Source organism: Nerophis lumbriciformis, linkage group LG08, assembly GCF_033978685.3.
Source record: "Nerophis lumbriciformis linkage group LG08, RoL_Nlum_v2.1, whole genome shotgun sequence".
Taxonomy (NCBI): Eukaryota; Metazoa; Chordata; class Actinopteri; order Syngnathiformes; family Syngnathidae; genus Nerophis; species Nerophis lumbriciformis.
Genome location: NC_084555.2, coordinates 21,173,122 through 21,188,177, shown reverse-complemented (window position 1 = coordinate 21,188,177; position 15,056 = coordinate 21,173,122). Strand labels below are relative to the sequence as shown.

At 38.0% G+C, this 15,056-nt stretch overlaps 1 protein-coding gene across 1 annotated transcript in view; it reads left to right on the top strand.

Moving 5' to 3' along the window:
• The window catches only part of wdr43 (WD repeat domain 43), a 36,668-nt gene extending 28,728 nt beyond the window's left edge, over window positions 1-7,940 (top strand). Inside the window, exons 14-18 of the mRNA XM_061968454.2 lie at window positions 3,645-3,708; window positions 4,218-4,331; window positions 4,874-4,943; window positions 5,759-5,817; window positions 7,182-7,940. Of these exons, the coding sequence (XP_061824438.1) occupies window positions 3,645-3,708; window positions 4,218-4,331; window positions 4,874-4,943; window positions 5,759-5,817; window positions 7,182-7,319 (445 nt within the window). The 3' untranslated portion in view covers window positions 7,320-7,940. The remainder of the gene's footprint in view (window positions 1-3,644; window positions 3,709-4,217; window positions 4,332-4,873; window positions 4,944-5,758; window positions 5,818-7,181) is intronic.
• The last annotated feature ends 7,116 nt before the right edge of the window (window positions 7,941-15,056 follow it).

The following is a 15,056-nucleotide window of genomic DNA, read 5'->3' as shown; positions in this document are numbered from 1 at the left end:
AAAGCCAGCGCAAACAAGCTAGCAAGCTACGGAGTTTGACACCAATATATTTCTTGTAAAGTGTATAAAAACGAATATGGAAGCTGGACAAATAGGATGCCAAAAACCCACCACTTTCATGTGGTATTAGACAGAAAGGAGGAACTTTTCTTCTCCTGCATTTGAAAACGTGGACGTTATCATCACGACTGTCTGATTACAATCAACGCAAGTCATCAGAATCAGGTAATACACCAACTTATATTCTAGTCTTCATTAAAGAAAGGAATCTATATGTTAAACATGCATGTATATTCATTAAAACACCTTTAACATGTAAACAAAAACAGCAAAATAAATACTTATAAATTATATACTGTATATATCAATGTATATGTATGTATGTGTATATATATATATATATATATATATATATATATATATGATATGAGTGTGTATGTTACTCATCAGTTACTCAGTACTTGAGTAGTTTTTTCACAACATACTTTTTACTTTTACTCAAGTAAATATTTGGGTGACTACTCATTACTTTTACTTGAGTAATAAATCTCTAAAGTAACAGTACTCTTACTTGAGTACAATTTCTGGCTACTCTACCCACCTCTGATCCCTACTGTTCACTACTGCAGTATTTTGTAACAGACATTTCCGCCATGTTTGATCTAGGTATTAATATATGCTAACAGCCGACTACTGTCATTTTGTTTATATCTATGATTATGTTTATTAGAAGTGAAACGGTACAGGTAACCCAGGCGACGGTCTGTATCTTTGTTTTAGGGCCTCAGTTTTGTCTCTTTTGCGGTTAGTTTTGTGGGGGTAAAGAGAACAACTTTTCCTCCAAAGTTTTAATTTTTTTTAATTTTTGCGTGTCAAGACATTCTGCAGTAAACAAAGTATCATTGGTGTACGGACTACTATTAGACTTTTATTTCAAATTAACATTTACTAAACAACAATTTCAAATGGTAAATTATTTATTCTTTGATTACTTTGATACATCAGGGCTTTTGCAAACAAGCTGTGCCCCAGATTGTAGAGTTAAAAAAAACAAACTCAAATACTGTAGCTTATATTTAATAAAAGTGCATTAAAGTGCAGTTTGAATTTCAGATACTGTAAATTAGTGTACCAACACACACAACTAGTTTAATGATTATTTCAGGAAGAAAATGTTTTTTATCCACAAACTCAAATTATCTGGACATAGTGTTTGCAGAGCTATTTAGTACATGTTATCAGAGGAGTTGAATGTTTGCAGACACATAATAAAAGTGATTTAAAAAATATTTAGATTAAAAAAAAGGCCTTTTTCTGATTTAAATTAGTGGGTGGTTTATTCTCCCAGTCGGGATCAGTACAGTAGGTCAGTCACAAAGACATTCTATGCCTGACTGCCTGCGAGTCCGCATTCAGGGCAGGATTAGTGCTGAACTGCAGTGAGACTAAAGTGTGTCACTAAAGTTGCTGCTCCTTCTCAATGTTTCTTTAACTTATATTCTAGTGTTAGACACATTTCTTTATTATTTTCTTCTGGTCTGATTGAACATTACATTGTGATGAGCCTGACTTTCGCAAGGGAACTTACATTGTGACGAGCCTGACTTTCGCAAGGGAACGACATTTACAGACACACTTCCCCACAAACGCACACAAACACACACATTCACAGACACACACAGGATCACGGTCAATAAAGGCGGACTGTCCCGTGCAGGATTATACAAAGTACCATTGCTTACTGTTTACTACTGCGGTATCTTCTAACAGACATTTTCGCCATGTTTGATCGAGGTAAAAATGCTAACAGCTGATCACCCTGATCATACCCAGCCCTACTGTCGAGCAAGCTGAGTACAAACAAAACATGGAATACTTTACAGATGCTGTAATATGATTGTTCATGTTTTTCAGTCATGACAGATTGGTGTCCTATTGCATTATGTTGTGCATTACAAACTCAACCCTCACGTAGCTGCCACTTGTGATCATGATTAACATCTGATTAATTGTGCAGCCCTACGTGTAGCATGCCATCACAAGACGATGTGTTACTACGCTAGTTATACAGTTCCTCAGTGTTCGATCTTACAAAAACAATGTCACTACAACTTGGTTATTATAAAGGTTATGGAATGTAAACTAAGTATTTTTGGCAGTTTTTTAAATGCATTTTTAAAGTGATTTAGTGGCAGAATGGATTGCTCCCATTAGCTGCATTGCAAGTCACCAAGAACGAGCCGATTTTTGCAAATTAGAATGTTTGCCTTTTTTCTCATTAGGATTGTAAACAATGGGCAAAATTCCCCAAAAAGGGCAGTTCCCCTTTAAGCGTTAAAAGTACATTATGGGGACGGGGGATAACCTGACAATTGAATTAACCTTTGTGCATCCTGAAGATTGACTATACACACTTACTGTTAGGATCCAAATGGGACCTGCATGTAAGTGTCATAAGTCAACAATACATTAATATTTGTTTTTAATTCCATCCATCCATCCATCCATTTTCTACCGCTTATTCCCTTTTGGGGTCGCGGGGGGTGCTGGAGCCTATCTCAGCTACAATCGGGCGGAAGGCGGGGTACACCCTGGACAAGTCGCCACCTCATCGCAGAGGTGGCGACTTGTTGTTTTTAATTTCAATGCATTAAATTGTTGGACAACTTAAAATCTATCTGTTGATATTAAATGTTGTATTATGGACTTTCTGTCACAAATAACTGCTTTTAGTTCTACTCAGGAAATGCAAAATATGTAATATTTCAAAAAATGAGAAAAAGTTGAGTAGAATATTTGAGGTTGGGTATTTACAGCTTTGATAAGGTCAATAATCCATGACATTTCAATATGTCAATATTTCAATTTCATTTTTAGGGGCCTCCTGCGCTACAATGAAAGCAAAAGCAGGCTAGACTTGGGTGTGTTTATGAAGGTCACAACAGTATTTTATGTTTCGCTGCAATGTTATATAGACCTGCCCAAGATCGTTTTCATTGCATATCAGCGGTTTATTGGCAGCTTAACTCATTTTTGCTCTTCAAAGCTCAGTTATGCCAAAACAATATTTTTTTGTTTTTCCAATCGGCAAGAATGAGATTTGGTTTTCACTGGAAAAACATAGTTATACACCAGAATTACAGTCTGTTAAAAAAATTAGCCGCTATAATGGAGTCAATGGGGCCAAAATAGTTTTTATAAGTGTTAATACCTAATGTTTATCTAATACCGTTAAATAAATAAAAAAAAACCCTGGTGGAATTTCAAGCCGCAAACCTTAAAAATTAAACATTTTAGGACATAAGGAACAAATGAGTTGCACAATGGTTGGTTAGTGTTCTGAAAGTAGTTAGTTATATTGAATGTTTATGTCAGTGAAAATATGACAAGAACGTATAAAAAATGTATTCTGAAAGGTGTTAACAATTACCTGTTGAATCAAAGTAGGTAGCTGTTGAAATGTATCTGCAGATAGGTTGTAATAGTTCTGTGACTTAATATTGTAAGCCCACTGTTAGTATAATGGTTCACATTGTTGACTTTCATGAAGCTGGTCTGGATAAATCAATGAAACGTCTCCAGCAAACGGGATGAGAACACAGAAGGTCGAGTGATGGAGTTTTAACACTTTTCTGCTTTTTTAGGGCTCTTCTAATGGTTCGGTGGCTCAAAGCGGTCCTTTTACATCACACATCATACCTGTCATCAGTGAGTCCGTTTTAACTCATGTAGTGTACAAAGTAGTGTTTCTGCCAGTTGCTAACTCCATCCTTTGTGTTTAATAGCAACATTGTCAAGAATTTTAAATACACAAAGAACATATTTGTTTGATTTAGTTGTAGCAGACCTGGGCAATTGTTTTGACTAGCTGTAAAAAATCAGCCGAATGTGTGCTTAAGTCCCTTTTTCAGGAACACTAATAGAAAAACTAGCCCATTAATGTCTGATAGAATACTAAAAGATAAAAATGTTATAACCACCTCAAAAATTTGAATATAATTGTACATTTAGTCATTGAATAAGAGATCCAAAATGTACGTAAAATTAAAAGAATGTGGGGTTTACAATATTAACTATGAACCATACAATTGGACTGAAAAGCTTAACGGACCTAATTTTGCCCAGGTCTGAGTCACTTTCTTGCAGGTGTTTTTGGACTATGTCTTCTTTTGTCCATTTTGCTTTCAGTCTTACTAATTATGCTGTGTATTTGACAGTTGCCTGACCTGGTTTCCCAACTGGGAGTGCTTTATCACATGATTGAGAGCAGAGTGAAGATGTTCCACAAGCTGACCAAGTTAAATGGAAAACTGTCCCTCCTCGTTATACAGGTAAGCTTTTACAATTTAGCATATTCTTCTTTCAGTTTGATGGAAACCTGATTGTTGACATTTATTAGAAAGTGTTTTAATCCAACCCATAAAGTGCTTGACAGTTCTTTAAGATCCAAAAACATTTGTTAAGGGAGTATTTTCTTACTGAAATCAAAGAAAATTAAGCAGTTTTTACCTCTGTAAGACCATAATAGTCTTTTGACTTTCGTCTTCTATGTCACATATGTCACAAATGTCAATTTTCTAGAACACAGTAAATATTCAGCATCTAAACTCTTTCAACTCTTTTGCATTCCTCTTAAAACCAAATGAAAATGTAAGCCGCTGGACATGACTATTAGTTTTTTCACGTAGTTTTTAGCTTTCAGGTTGTAATCTGGGCGCTTTTATATGAAATGTAATTAAATCAACTTGAACTCCTTGGGTGGGTGGGGGGCCCCCTAAATATAATGGTTGAATAAACACTAATTGGGTCTAGGGGAAAAAAGGTTTAAGAGCTGAATCTCCAACACTTTTTTGTTCTTTTTCTTCACCACCAGGAGGCGACAGGGACTAAACGCAACGTTGCATCTGAGGTTGACCACAAGGCCAAGTTGGTGTACGAAGAGGGTAAATGTTTGTTCTTCTTATTGTCCCCGTTTTTCAGTTTCAGTACAACTCATTCTTGTCTTTTTTCATTTAATTTATGTATCCTCATTTTGTAAAAACCTAATCTGTTATTTGCGTCTTTTTTCTCTTGAATTAAATAATCACCCCACAGCTATACCATGCTATAGTGTTTTAGAACTAGCAACCATTGACAGATTTGCTAAATAATTACTCAAATATAATGCCGTGGGTATGTGACACTTAAAACTCATTGCATTGTTGCTTAGTTTAAAGGTTGTACCGTCAGACCATTTTCTTTTTCTTAAATCATCTTAAGCTGTTTCCAAATAGGGTTATGATGTAGGCAGTGTTGCTCTGCATGCAGGCACTTTTGCCTATGCGCCGCACGCAAACATTCCTCCTGTTGCCTGGCAACGTGACCAGTAGCATTCATGTTTTTTCTTTTTAAGTGGAACAACAAAGCCTGCTCTCTTCATTAGTTTTTCATTATTGTGCAGTATAAAACACATTGTGGACCACGTAGAATGACTTTAAGCTCTGACACCCCTGTAAATGATGCAGGGTTTATTAATATGCGGTCATGAATAATTTTATTTTAATTTCCAATGTTATACAATACTTGAATGTGGTAACAATTTCTGCTTATGCCAGTTCATTTCCAGCATAACTGAAAATAGTTGTGGCATGAAACTGGATAGCTTATTTGGGAATTTGTCATTCTGAAAACTCCTTTCAAGATGGCTGACATTATTGCCACCTCCAGTGCACAGTTACTCCATTTTTATAAAGATTTGTTCTTCTTTTGCCAATAACAGAATCTTCGGATGAAGATGAGTCCTCTGGGGATGAAGGGCGTCCTGATGAAGACTCTGATGTAAGTTCTGTGAGACCAGTGGTGGTATATGTTTAAAATTACTAACTCAGTTTAGTATTTAGTATACATTTATTATAGTCATTTATCCACTGTCCCCCAAAAAACACTGTTTTATTTCAAATGCATTCAATTTCTATTTTGTAAAAATACATATGATTTTGTTAGGTCAAATACGGTATTTTTGTTTAAGGCTGATCAGGTTATGACCTTCTCAAATTATTTCTAATTGAAAGGACTTGGAATTTAATTTGAGTGGCAGTGACAAATAGAGGCTTGGCAAGGGGCACGCAATTCAGGTCATGAAAAAGGAACGGTCCTTAAAGTCCTGTAATAATTTTCTCCACCACATATGGAAATCAGTCAAATAATGCAGTGGTCGTTAAGGCTGAGCGGTATACCGGTATTACGAGTTATATCAGTATATTTTATAAAGAGATATGTATTTGAAACAATGCAGCCATACCGATATTTAATCTCCTAATGTCTTTATGCTTAGGTCCCTTTGATCATTCTGTCTGCACTGGGTGCTGTGTCCCTTCTCCACGCATAGTTAGGCGTCGTAGGAACCATGCTCACTTGACACAAACCCCAGTACGAAGAGTGTGTAAAGCATACCTGTCAACCTTCCTATTTTTGCTGGGAAATCACATTTAGTTTTTCTTTCCCGAGTTCTTGCCGATTCTTCTTTTTCCTCGTATTTCTCTCAATGGCAATATTTCCACCTGCCACACAGCATTCTGCAATTGACAACTTGGTGTTCCTGGCTTCAATTTTTGAGGGAACAATTGTCTTCTAAAAATGTTGAGGTTAAAAAGCACTATTGTTAAAGGCTAATTATTTTCAAGTCGCTGCTGATGATCATATCTTCTTAAACCAGGGACTTGATTTTATAATTTGTGTTTTGGTAATTAGTAGGGCTGTCATAGTTATTAACACGATAATACTCCGTTAACTGTAAGTTCCTTTAACAGCGACATTTTGCGTCCTTAGTCTGTTCCGTACCGTAGGTAAATGTAATGGCGTCCAGTTACTGTTGAGCCACAAGCTCTAAAATAGTGCGCAGAAAGGCACAAAGAAAGGTGGACATTATGTATATCCCAGGTCCAAAATCATGGCAAGTCGTTCTCTGGACAAGACAGACAATTTTATCTTCAATTGCCTTGAGACGACATAGATGGAGCGAATGCCTGCTGGGGGGCCTTTTGCCGCTTGTAGAGCGGCGTAGCGGCACGTCTTTGTTGACGTTACAGTTGAGTGCATTTGTATCATGAAATGTAGATTGTTACTCAAACTGCTCCAGGTGTTAGAAACATACTTCTTGCTTTAGATGTGAGACTGACCGGCTGTGGATTCTTCCTCTTTAGAACTGGGAAGAAGAAGCAATGGGCGATCAGAAGGAAGAGCAAATGGACGAGGATGAGGAGGATCCCAAAGGCAGGACAGATTCCAAAGCAAACGGAGAGGAAGACATGGAGCGTGGAAACGGGAGTGAAGAAGAATGAGGACAAGTAATACAAAATGGACCTGAAAGAGTTATATATACTTTCATTTTATTTTCTTGCATTTGATTTTATTATAAGAACAAAATATGGTTTTACAAAATCAAGGAACACATTGGAAATGAAACCGTTTGGCTTCTGCCTTGTCAGCTGTTCTGCCATCGATGGTGAACCTCTGAGGAAGAGACTCATCCTGAGGAGGAAGTAGAAGGCGACAGACTGTGACTCTGAATTATAATGCAAGTTGTCAGTTTTAGCCTGTATCCCAGTTCTTCATGACCTGATGAGTTTGCATTGAGAAGGACTGAAAACAATTATTTGGAGATTTTTTTCCAAGTTACAGTCTATATTTCAAATGTGGTCATCTCTTCAATAGACAATATTGTGCTGCAGTACAGCAGACTGGTTGGTATCTTCTGATTGGTTGACAATTCCTACCGTATGTCGCCTAAATTGCGCATGGTTCTTGTACAGAATACAGCTCATGGACGTGCTCAGTGAGACCATACAAAATGTCCCAACACACAATGTAAATCTTTATGTACAGTGAAGTGTTTGTATGAGCTCTTCTCTCTACACGTATCACCCTGAAGTCCCTGGGATTAAACCAACTCCTGTAAGTAATGTCTCTTTATGGTCATTTTTTTCCTGTTTCTAGCACCTTTCTTGTTTTTAAATGTGTCAATTAAGTTTGGACGTAGCTGAGATAGGCTCCAGCAACCCCCGCGACCCCAAAGGGAATAAGCGGTAGAAAATGGATGGATGGATGTTGTGATGTCTGCTGCTTTAAACCCAAACAGTGAATTAAAAAAAATACCTTGACAGGTCTTCAAAATAAATCCGTTAGTCAAAAGGGATGTAACTAATTTGAAAGATTAATCTTGCTCACCCATATCTTATTTTTTATTCAATCACCGCTGTTGTGCATGATTTGAGTGCTTTTCTCAGGTGCCACATATGGTACCACGAGTGGAGACCGTCTTTCTAAGTACCCATTGCGACATAGTGGTAGCATGAGTAAATGTATAATGTGACAAGAAACAGCAATAAATAAAACATTGAGAATTGAACTGTGTAAACAATTAAAAAAAAACCTCTTAACTATAACAAACTCCTTAATGTCGCTATTATCCATCATGTGTCATAAGGTGAATACGTCTTGTTTAACATTTTATCGGTTAACTTCTTAAGCTTATAAATTAATGTGGGATAATGAACACGATTACGGGGGCGGGGGATCCCAATTTGGAAGGCCAAATGAGACTAAATAAATCCATAAATATCTTAAATGTGTCAAATAGAATTAAAACAAATGTTAACTCATTAATTTAATGTGAAAATACATTTAATTTAAATATTTGAAAATATAAAAACTGACTTCATAATTTTGCAAATTAATGATTTATTTCATGTCAGTGCTTTATGATTATGCTCCTAACTTGCCTGCCTAATTGTGCTGGAACATAAATGAATGTTGAAGATGGACAAACATTTTAAGTGTAAAACAATGTGTGCAACTTGTTGACAGCGCCGACTGAACAATTAAAAAGCCTTTGGTGTTCCTTTCTGCAATTATAATTGCCATTATTAAAACTATACAGTGATTGTATGAAAAGTAGCTACCGTATTTTTTGGACTATAAGTCGCAGTTGTTTTTCATAGTTTGGCAGGGCTCCAGTGCGACTTGTGTTTTTTTCCTTTTTTATTATGCATTTTCGGCAGGTGCGACTTATACTCCAAAAAATACGGTATTTGCGTTTACTGCCATTTATTGTACACGTTAAGTCTGCAGTATAAAATAAGTAAAACAGAACGGTATTTCTTTTCCAATTTTTGTTGAAATCCTGTGCTTTTGGAGGTTATGGTTACAAGGAGCCCTTAAAAACATTGATAGCAAACTCATTAAAATGTATGATTGCAGAGTGAACAGACAATATTTCAACAGCTAATAAAGTAATGTAGTCCCAATGATGGGTGTTTTGTGTCTGCATGTGTGCGAAACAGCAAGTGAGTCAGCAATGATGGGGTCCACAAACCATGAGTCCTCGGCCACCCTGGTGCTCATTCTGATCTATGGAAGGGCACACTTGCTTGTTAAGTCCAGGGTTAGCCCGTAGGTATCAAATTCCAGGAAAGATGATTGCAATCGTACTTGAATGTACTGTATATCCCACCTTTTTGTAAATTTGCAAAAACACAGTTTTGCATATCAATAGTACATATCTCATCTGATTTTCCCTTATGGTCTCTGCAGTGAGAAATAACTACCACTGTATCATCAATAAAAGCCCCAAGAGACTTGGATGTGGAAAATGTCCATAAGAGCGGAGATAATGGCCAGATAGAGCACTAGCGCATTAACAGAGAAATGGCAGTCAAGGCAGCCGTGTGTGAACGTTTTTTTTCACAATTGAACCACCCACAAACTCACGATTAGCTGTTATTGTGTGAATAACAAGCCCGCTGAATAATGCAATGATGACTGTTATTGTGTCACTTCAATGCACAAACAAAAGTGTTTTTTTTTGTATGCTCTGCAACAAAAGGTGAGAGAGTCTCATGAAGTGCAAACTTGAACACAGTGCGACATGGTTATTTGAATGAAATTAAGAAAAGCTGAAGAAAAGAAAATTGCCTCCAGGTGGTGCACAGCTGGTAAAAATAGCCGAGGACTGCAATAAAAAAATTGCTTCATTCCCACATCTTTTTTTTTCTACAATAAAACCCACTATGTGTCTTTTAGGTTAAATTCCAACCAAATGTTTTTGAATAATATAATCTAATATATAAATATAATAATATATTGGCAGCCCGGCGGTTAAGGGGTTAGTGTGTGTGCCTCACAATACGAAGGTCCTGGGTTTGATCCTGGGCTCGGGATCTTTCTATGTGGAGTTTGCATGTTCTCCCCGTGACTGTGGGTTCCCTCCGGGTACTCCGGCTTCCTCCCACCTCCAAAGACATGCACCTGGGGATAGGTTGATTGGCAACACTAAATTGGCCCTAGTGTGTGAATGTGAGCGTGAATGTTGTCTGTCTATCTTTGTTGGCCCTGTGATGAGGTGGCGACTTGTCCAGGGTGTACTCCGCCTTCCGCCCGAGTGCAGCTGAGATAGGCTCCTGCACCCCCCCCCCCCCCCCCCCCCCCCCCCCCCCCCGCGACCCTGAAAGGCACAAGCGGCAGAAAATTGATGGATGGATGTTTTTGAATAATTTATGGTTCTTTAAGAGAGGAGATATTAAACATCTTAAATTGCTCGCTTCAAACGGGGGGTTTTCCTGCTCCTTTTAAAAAAGCGGTGGTGAGGCCCCTGCTGAAGAAGAGTAATTTGGATGCTGACAATTTTAATAATTACAGACCTGTATCAAACTAATTAAACAAAGTAAAATTTTAGAAAAACTGGATTTTAAACAACTATTTGATTTTTTAAATAAATGCAATATGTAAGAGAAGTTTCAGTTTGGTTTTAGGGTCAACCACAGTACAGAGACGGCCCTTTTAAAGATCGTGAACGATCTCAGGTTGAGTGCTAACTCTCACAAACTGTAAGTCTTGGTTCTACTGGATGTTAGTGCTGCCTTCGATACAGTAGATCAGTGGTCCCCAACCACCGGTCCGTGGATCGATTGGTACCGGGCCGCACTACAAATACATTTTTTTTAATTTTTAATTTTTATTTATTTATTAAATCAACATAAAAAACACAAGATACATTTACAATTAGTGCACCAACCCAAAAAACCTCCCTCCCCCACTCATTCGCACAAAAGGGTTGTTTCTTTCTGTTATTAATATTCTGGTTCCTACATTATATATCAATATATATCAATACAGTCTGCAGGCACACAGACATGATTGTATTTTTTATGACAAAAAAAAACAAAAACAAAAAAACATAGCGCCCCCACCCCCCCGGTCCGTGGGACAAATTTTCAAGCGTTACAAGAAGGTTGGGGACCACTGCAGTAGATCACATCATTCTTTTAAATAGACTGAAACACCTGGTGGACCTCTCTGGTACTGTTCACAAATGGCTCTCTTCATATCTTTCAGACAGAAAATTCTTGGTAATAATGGATAGATGCTCCTTAAAGACCCATGAAACCACATGTGGTGTGCCTCAAGGATCAATTTTAGGTCCTATTCTTTTTAATATTTTTGATATATAGTGGTTAGTCTATGGATGGTCTCGCGCCAAGAGCAGCTATGCCTTGGACCTGGGCGTAGCGTCCATCACACGCTCGCCCGCCCCCTTGCCACCTGCAACGTGGACCCCGACTTAAACAAGTTGAAAAACTTATTCGGGTGTTACCATTTAGTGATCAATTGTACGGAATATGTACTGTACTGTGCAATCTACTAATAAAAGTCTCAATCAATCAATCAATCAATGCAGAAAGTTCCACTTGCCGCAACCTCTTGACGCACCCCCGCTGGATGCAGAGACAAGTGGTCATTTCTCTGACCCTCTGCCAAGTCGGCTCTCCACCCTCCCTTCGTTTAGGATTTGTTCAAACAAATCTGTTTTATCGAGGGGTACTACTGCCATGATTGCCCATGACAGGTCAGACTTGTGTGTTGTTTTCCTGTGTGGTGGTATTTATAGTATTTTTCGGGCTAAAGAGTACACCGGTATTCAAGCCACACCCACCAAATTTTAGAAGACATAAATATGTTTATATATATTAGCCGCATCGGACTATGAGCCGCAGATATGTACCGGTACAAAAGATTTTTGTAAATGTACGAACCTTAATTGTTTCCAAACCTAACAGGCGGCAGTTAAACGGCAGATCAAACAAAACAGAAGTCATCATCATGGACCCGCTGCGGAATCTAGCTTTCCAGTCTTAAAGTTAAAGTTAAAGTACCAATGATTGTCACACACACACTAGGTGTGGTGACATTTGTCCTCTGCATTTGACCCATCTCCTTGCTCACCCCCTGGGAGGGGCCACACCCAGGAATCATTTTTGGTGATTTAACCCCCAATTCCAACCCTTGATGCTGAGTACCAAGCAGGGAGGTAATGGGTCCCATTTTTATAGTCTTTGGTATGACTCGGTCGGGGTTTGAACTCACAACCTACCGATCTCAGGGCGGACACTCTAACCATTAGGCCACTGGGTAGCTATTAGTAGCAAATAGTAGTAGCAATCAGCTAAACAGACTCAATAACTCCACCGTGACATTTTGATGAATTTACAAAAGTAAAACAATACAAACAGAATGTCATTGTAAATAAAGGCACTTGTAAATGGGTTAGCGTATTTGCAGAAATCACACATGGGACGGTTTTAGTTAGTATGAACTATTTTAGCTATATTATAAAACTTACAAACGTTGCTTGGAGTGATGAAGGAAGATTCCTTTCGAGCAAAAAAAACTGTGGACAAATACTTACGGTTCAAGGAACGAAACAGGAAGTACATTTTCAACCCGCAGCACCTGCAGAGAGCGAACTTGTCCAAAAGATGGCGCCACAGCACAAACAATAACACACCTTTTCAGTGTAGGTCATTAGCAAAGAAAAATTCATATATCAGCCACATCGTTTTATAAGCCGCAGGGTTCAAAGCGTTGGAAAAAATGTAGTGGCTTATAATGAGGTAAAATACTGTAGTCTCTGTTCAGTTCTCTTATTTTTTTGTTGCACTTCCTGGTTGCTTTATTTTCAGTTGCTTTAGCTCTGGCTTGAGCAATGATTCTCCACACCTGCTCCTGTTTAGTGATCAGGGGACTCACCTGCCTCTGATCACTAATCAGGTGCTCCTTTTGTTGGTACCTAATAAATGGACCTATCTGCACCAACAAAACACTTTGCCAGCTCAATATGAGTCCGAAGAAAACAATGGGCAAGCGATGTGTGGTTTGAAACATTCCGGAAGTATCCCCAGCGTTGTCGACACTGCATCCTTCCTCCTCCCCTCCCCTTCTGCGACACGCCAAGAAGATTAATCAACAAGGTAAATTGCATTTTGTTTTGTATTCTTCATCATTGGAGCGACCTTGCTGTTAAAGGAGTTTTGTGATTTCAAACTGTGAGTGAACCACAGGGCTAGTGTGTGTGTGCCTGTGTGTGTCGGCAGGGAGGCTGTGTACGAGGACTACGGTTTAGCTAGTTGCTGTTTTGTCTTTGTTATTAAATAGAAAGTTGATCCATCACACTATGGTTATGTTCGTTTGATATACAGTACTATATAGCACTTTATATTGTGGTCAAAGTGGACTTTTACTACAATATAGACTTTTTGTGGCCAGTTATTCATGTTTACATTGTTTCTCATGGATACGTTCTTTTCAATATACACACTTTTCTATATGCGAACCCTGTTCAAGAACCAATTAAATTTTGTAAATTGAGGTTCCACTATATATTAACAATGAAGAGGCAAGACAAGGAAAATGTTTGTGGTAAAATTTCAGAATAAGTGCCGTGCCCTGACCGTATACTGTTGGTCAAACGGTCAGGGCATCCATTTAGTCAGAAACTCAGTAGATGCCAAAGCCCCTACATGGAGCTACAGAGTTAGAGGGAGTTGATTATCTTGTATTTCCTTCATTTTTGAATATTGTGCCAAGTTTCTTGCAAATGGGGACTAGACTAATTTGAGTGCTCACATTACCAGTAAGTGGATGTCAAAATTTCTACCGGCTGGTAGATTGTATACCTATTTTACTCACACACATCCATTTATTATATATTGTTTTCTTTGTGTCTGAATACTTATGTACGTGTAGTTTTTGGGTTTTTTATTTTTAATGCATTTGCAAAAAAAATTACATTTATTTATTTTTTGGTAATTAATTAATTAATCATTAATTAATGAGAAATAAAATACACTTTTTTGATTTTAGCAAATGGCTACAGTGAAACAATATCATTAATGTACACTCAGCATTCCGTCTTGACAGAAAAAAAACGATGTGCAAATGTTATTAAAAATAAAAAAAACTCAAATCACATGTGCATAAGTAATCAGATCCTTTGCTCAATACTTTTTGCTGATGCACCTTTTGGCAGCAATGACAGCTTCAAGTCTTTCTGAATATGATGCCAGAAGCTTGGCACACCTATCTTTAGGCAGCTTGGCCCATTCCTCTTTGCAGCACCTCTCTAGTTCCATCAGGTTGGATTTGAAGCGTTAGTTTTCATTCAAATCAAATCAAATCAACTTTATTTATAAAGCACATTTAAAATTTACCACAGGGGTAGCCAAAGTGCTGTACAATGAGCAGGTTAAAAGATAAAACGAGTACCGAGCAAACACAACACAACACAAACAGAACATGATAAAAAATAAATAATTAAAATAGAATTAATAAAAACATAAAAACATAAAAACAGGATCACAGCAGGTGTATTATGGGGCGCCATTGCAGGATGGATATCACTCAGTGTTAAAAGCCATGGAATAAAAGTATGTTTTTAAGAGAGATTTAAAAACAGGAAGAGAGGAGGCTTGTCTAACACTCAGGGGTAGGTCGTTCCAGAGCTTGGGAGCAGCAACGGCGAAAGCTCTGTCACCTCTAAGCTTCAGCCTTGTGTCAGGGACCGTCAACAGCAGCTGATCGGCTGATCTTAAGGATCGGGTGGGGCAGTAAGGCTGAAGGAGGTCGGAGAGATAGGTTGGCGCGAGGTTGTTTAGACATTTAAAAACAAATAAAAGGAGTTTAAAATGTATTCGGTAACGCACAGGGAGCCAGTGAAGGGACGCTAAAATAGGGGTGATGTGCTC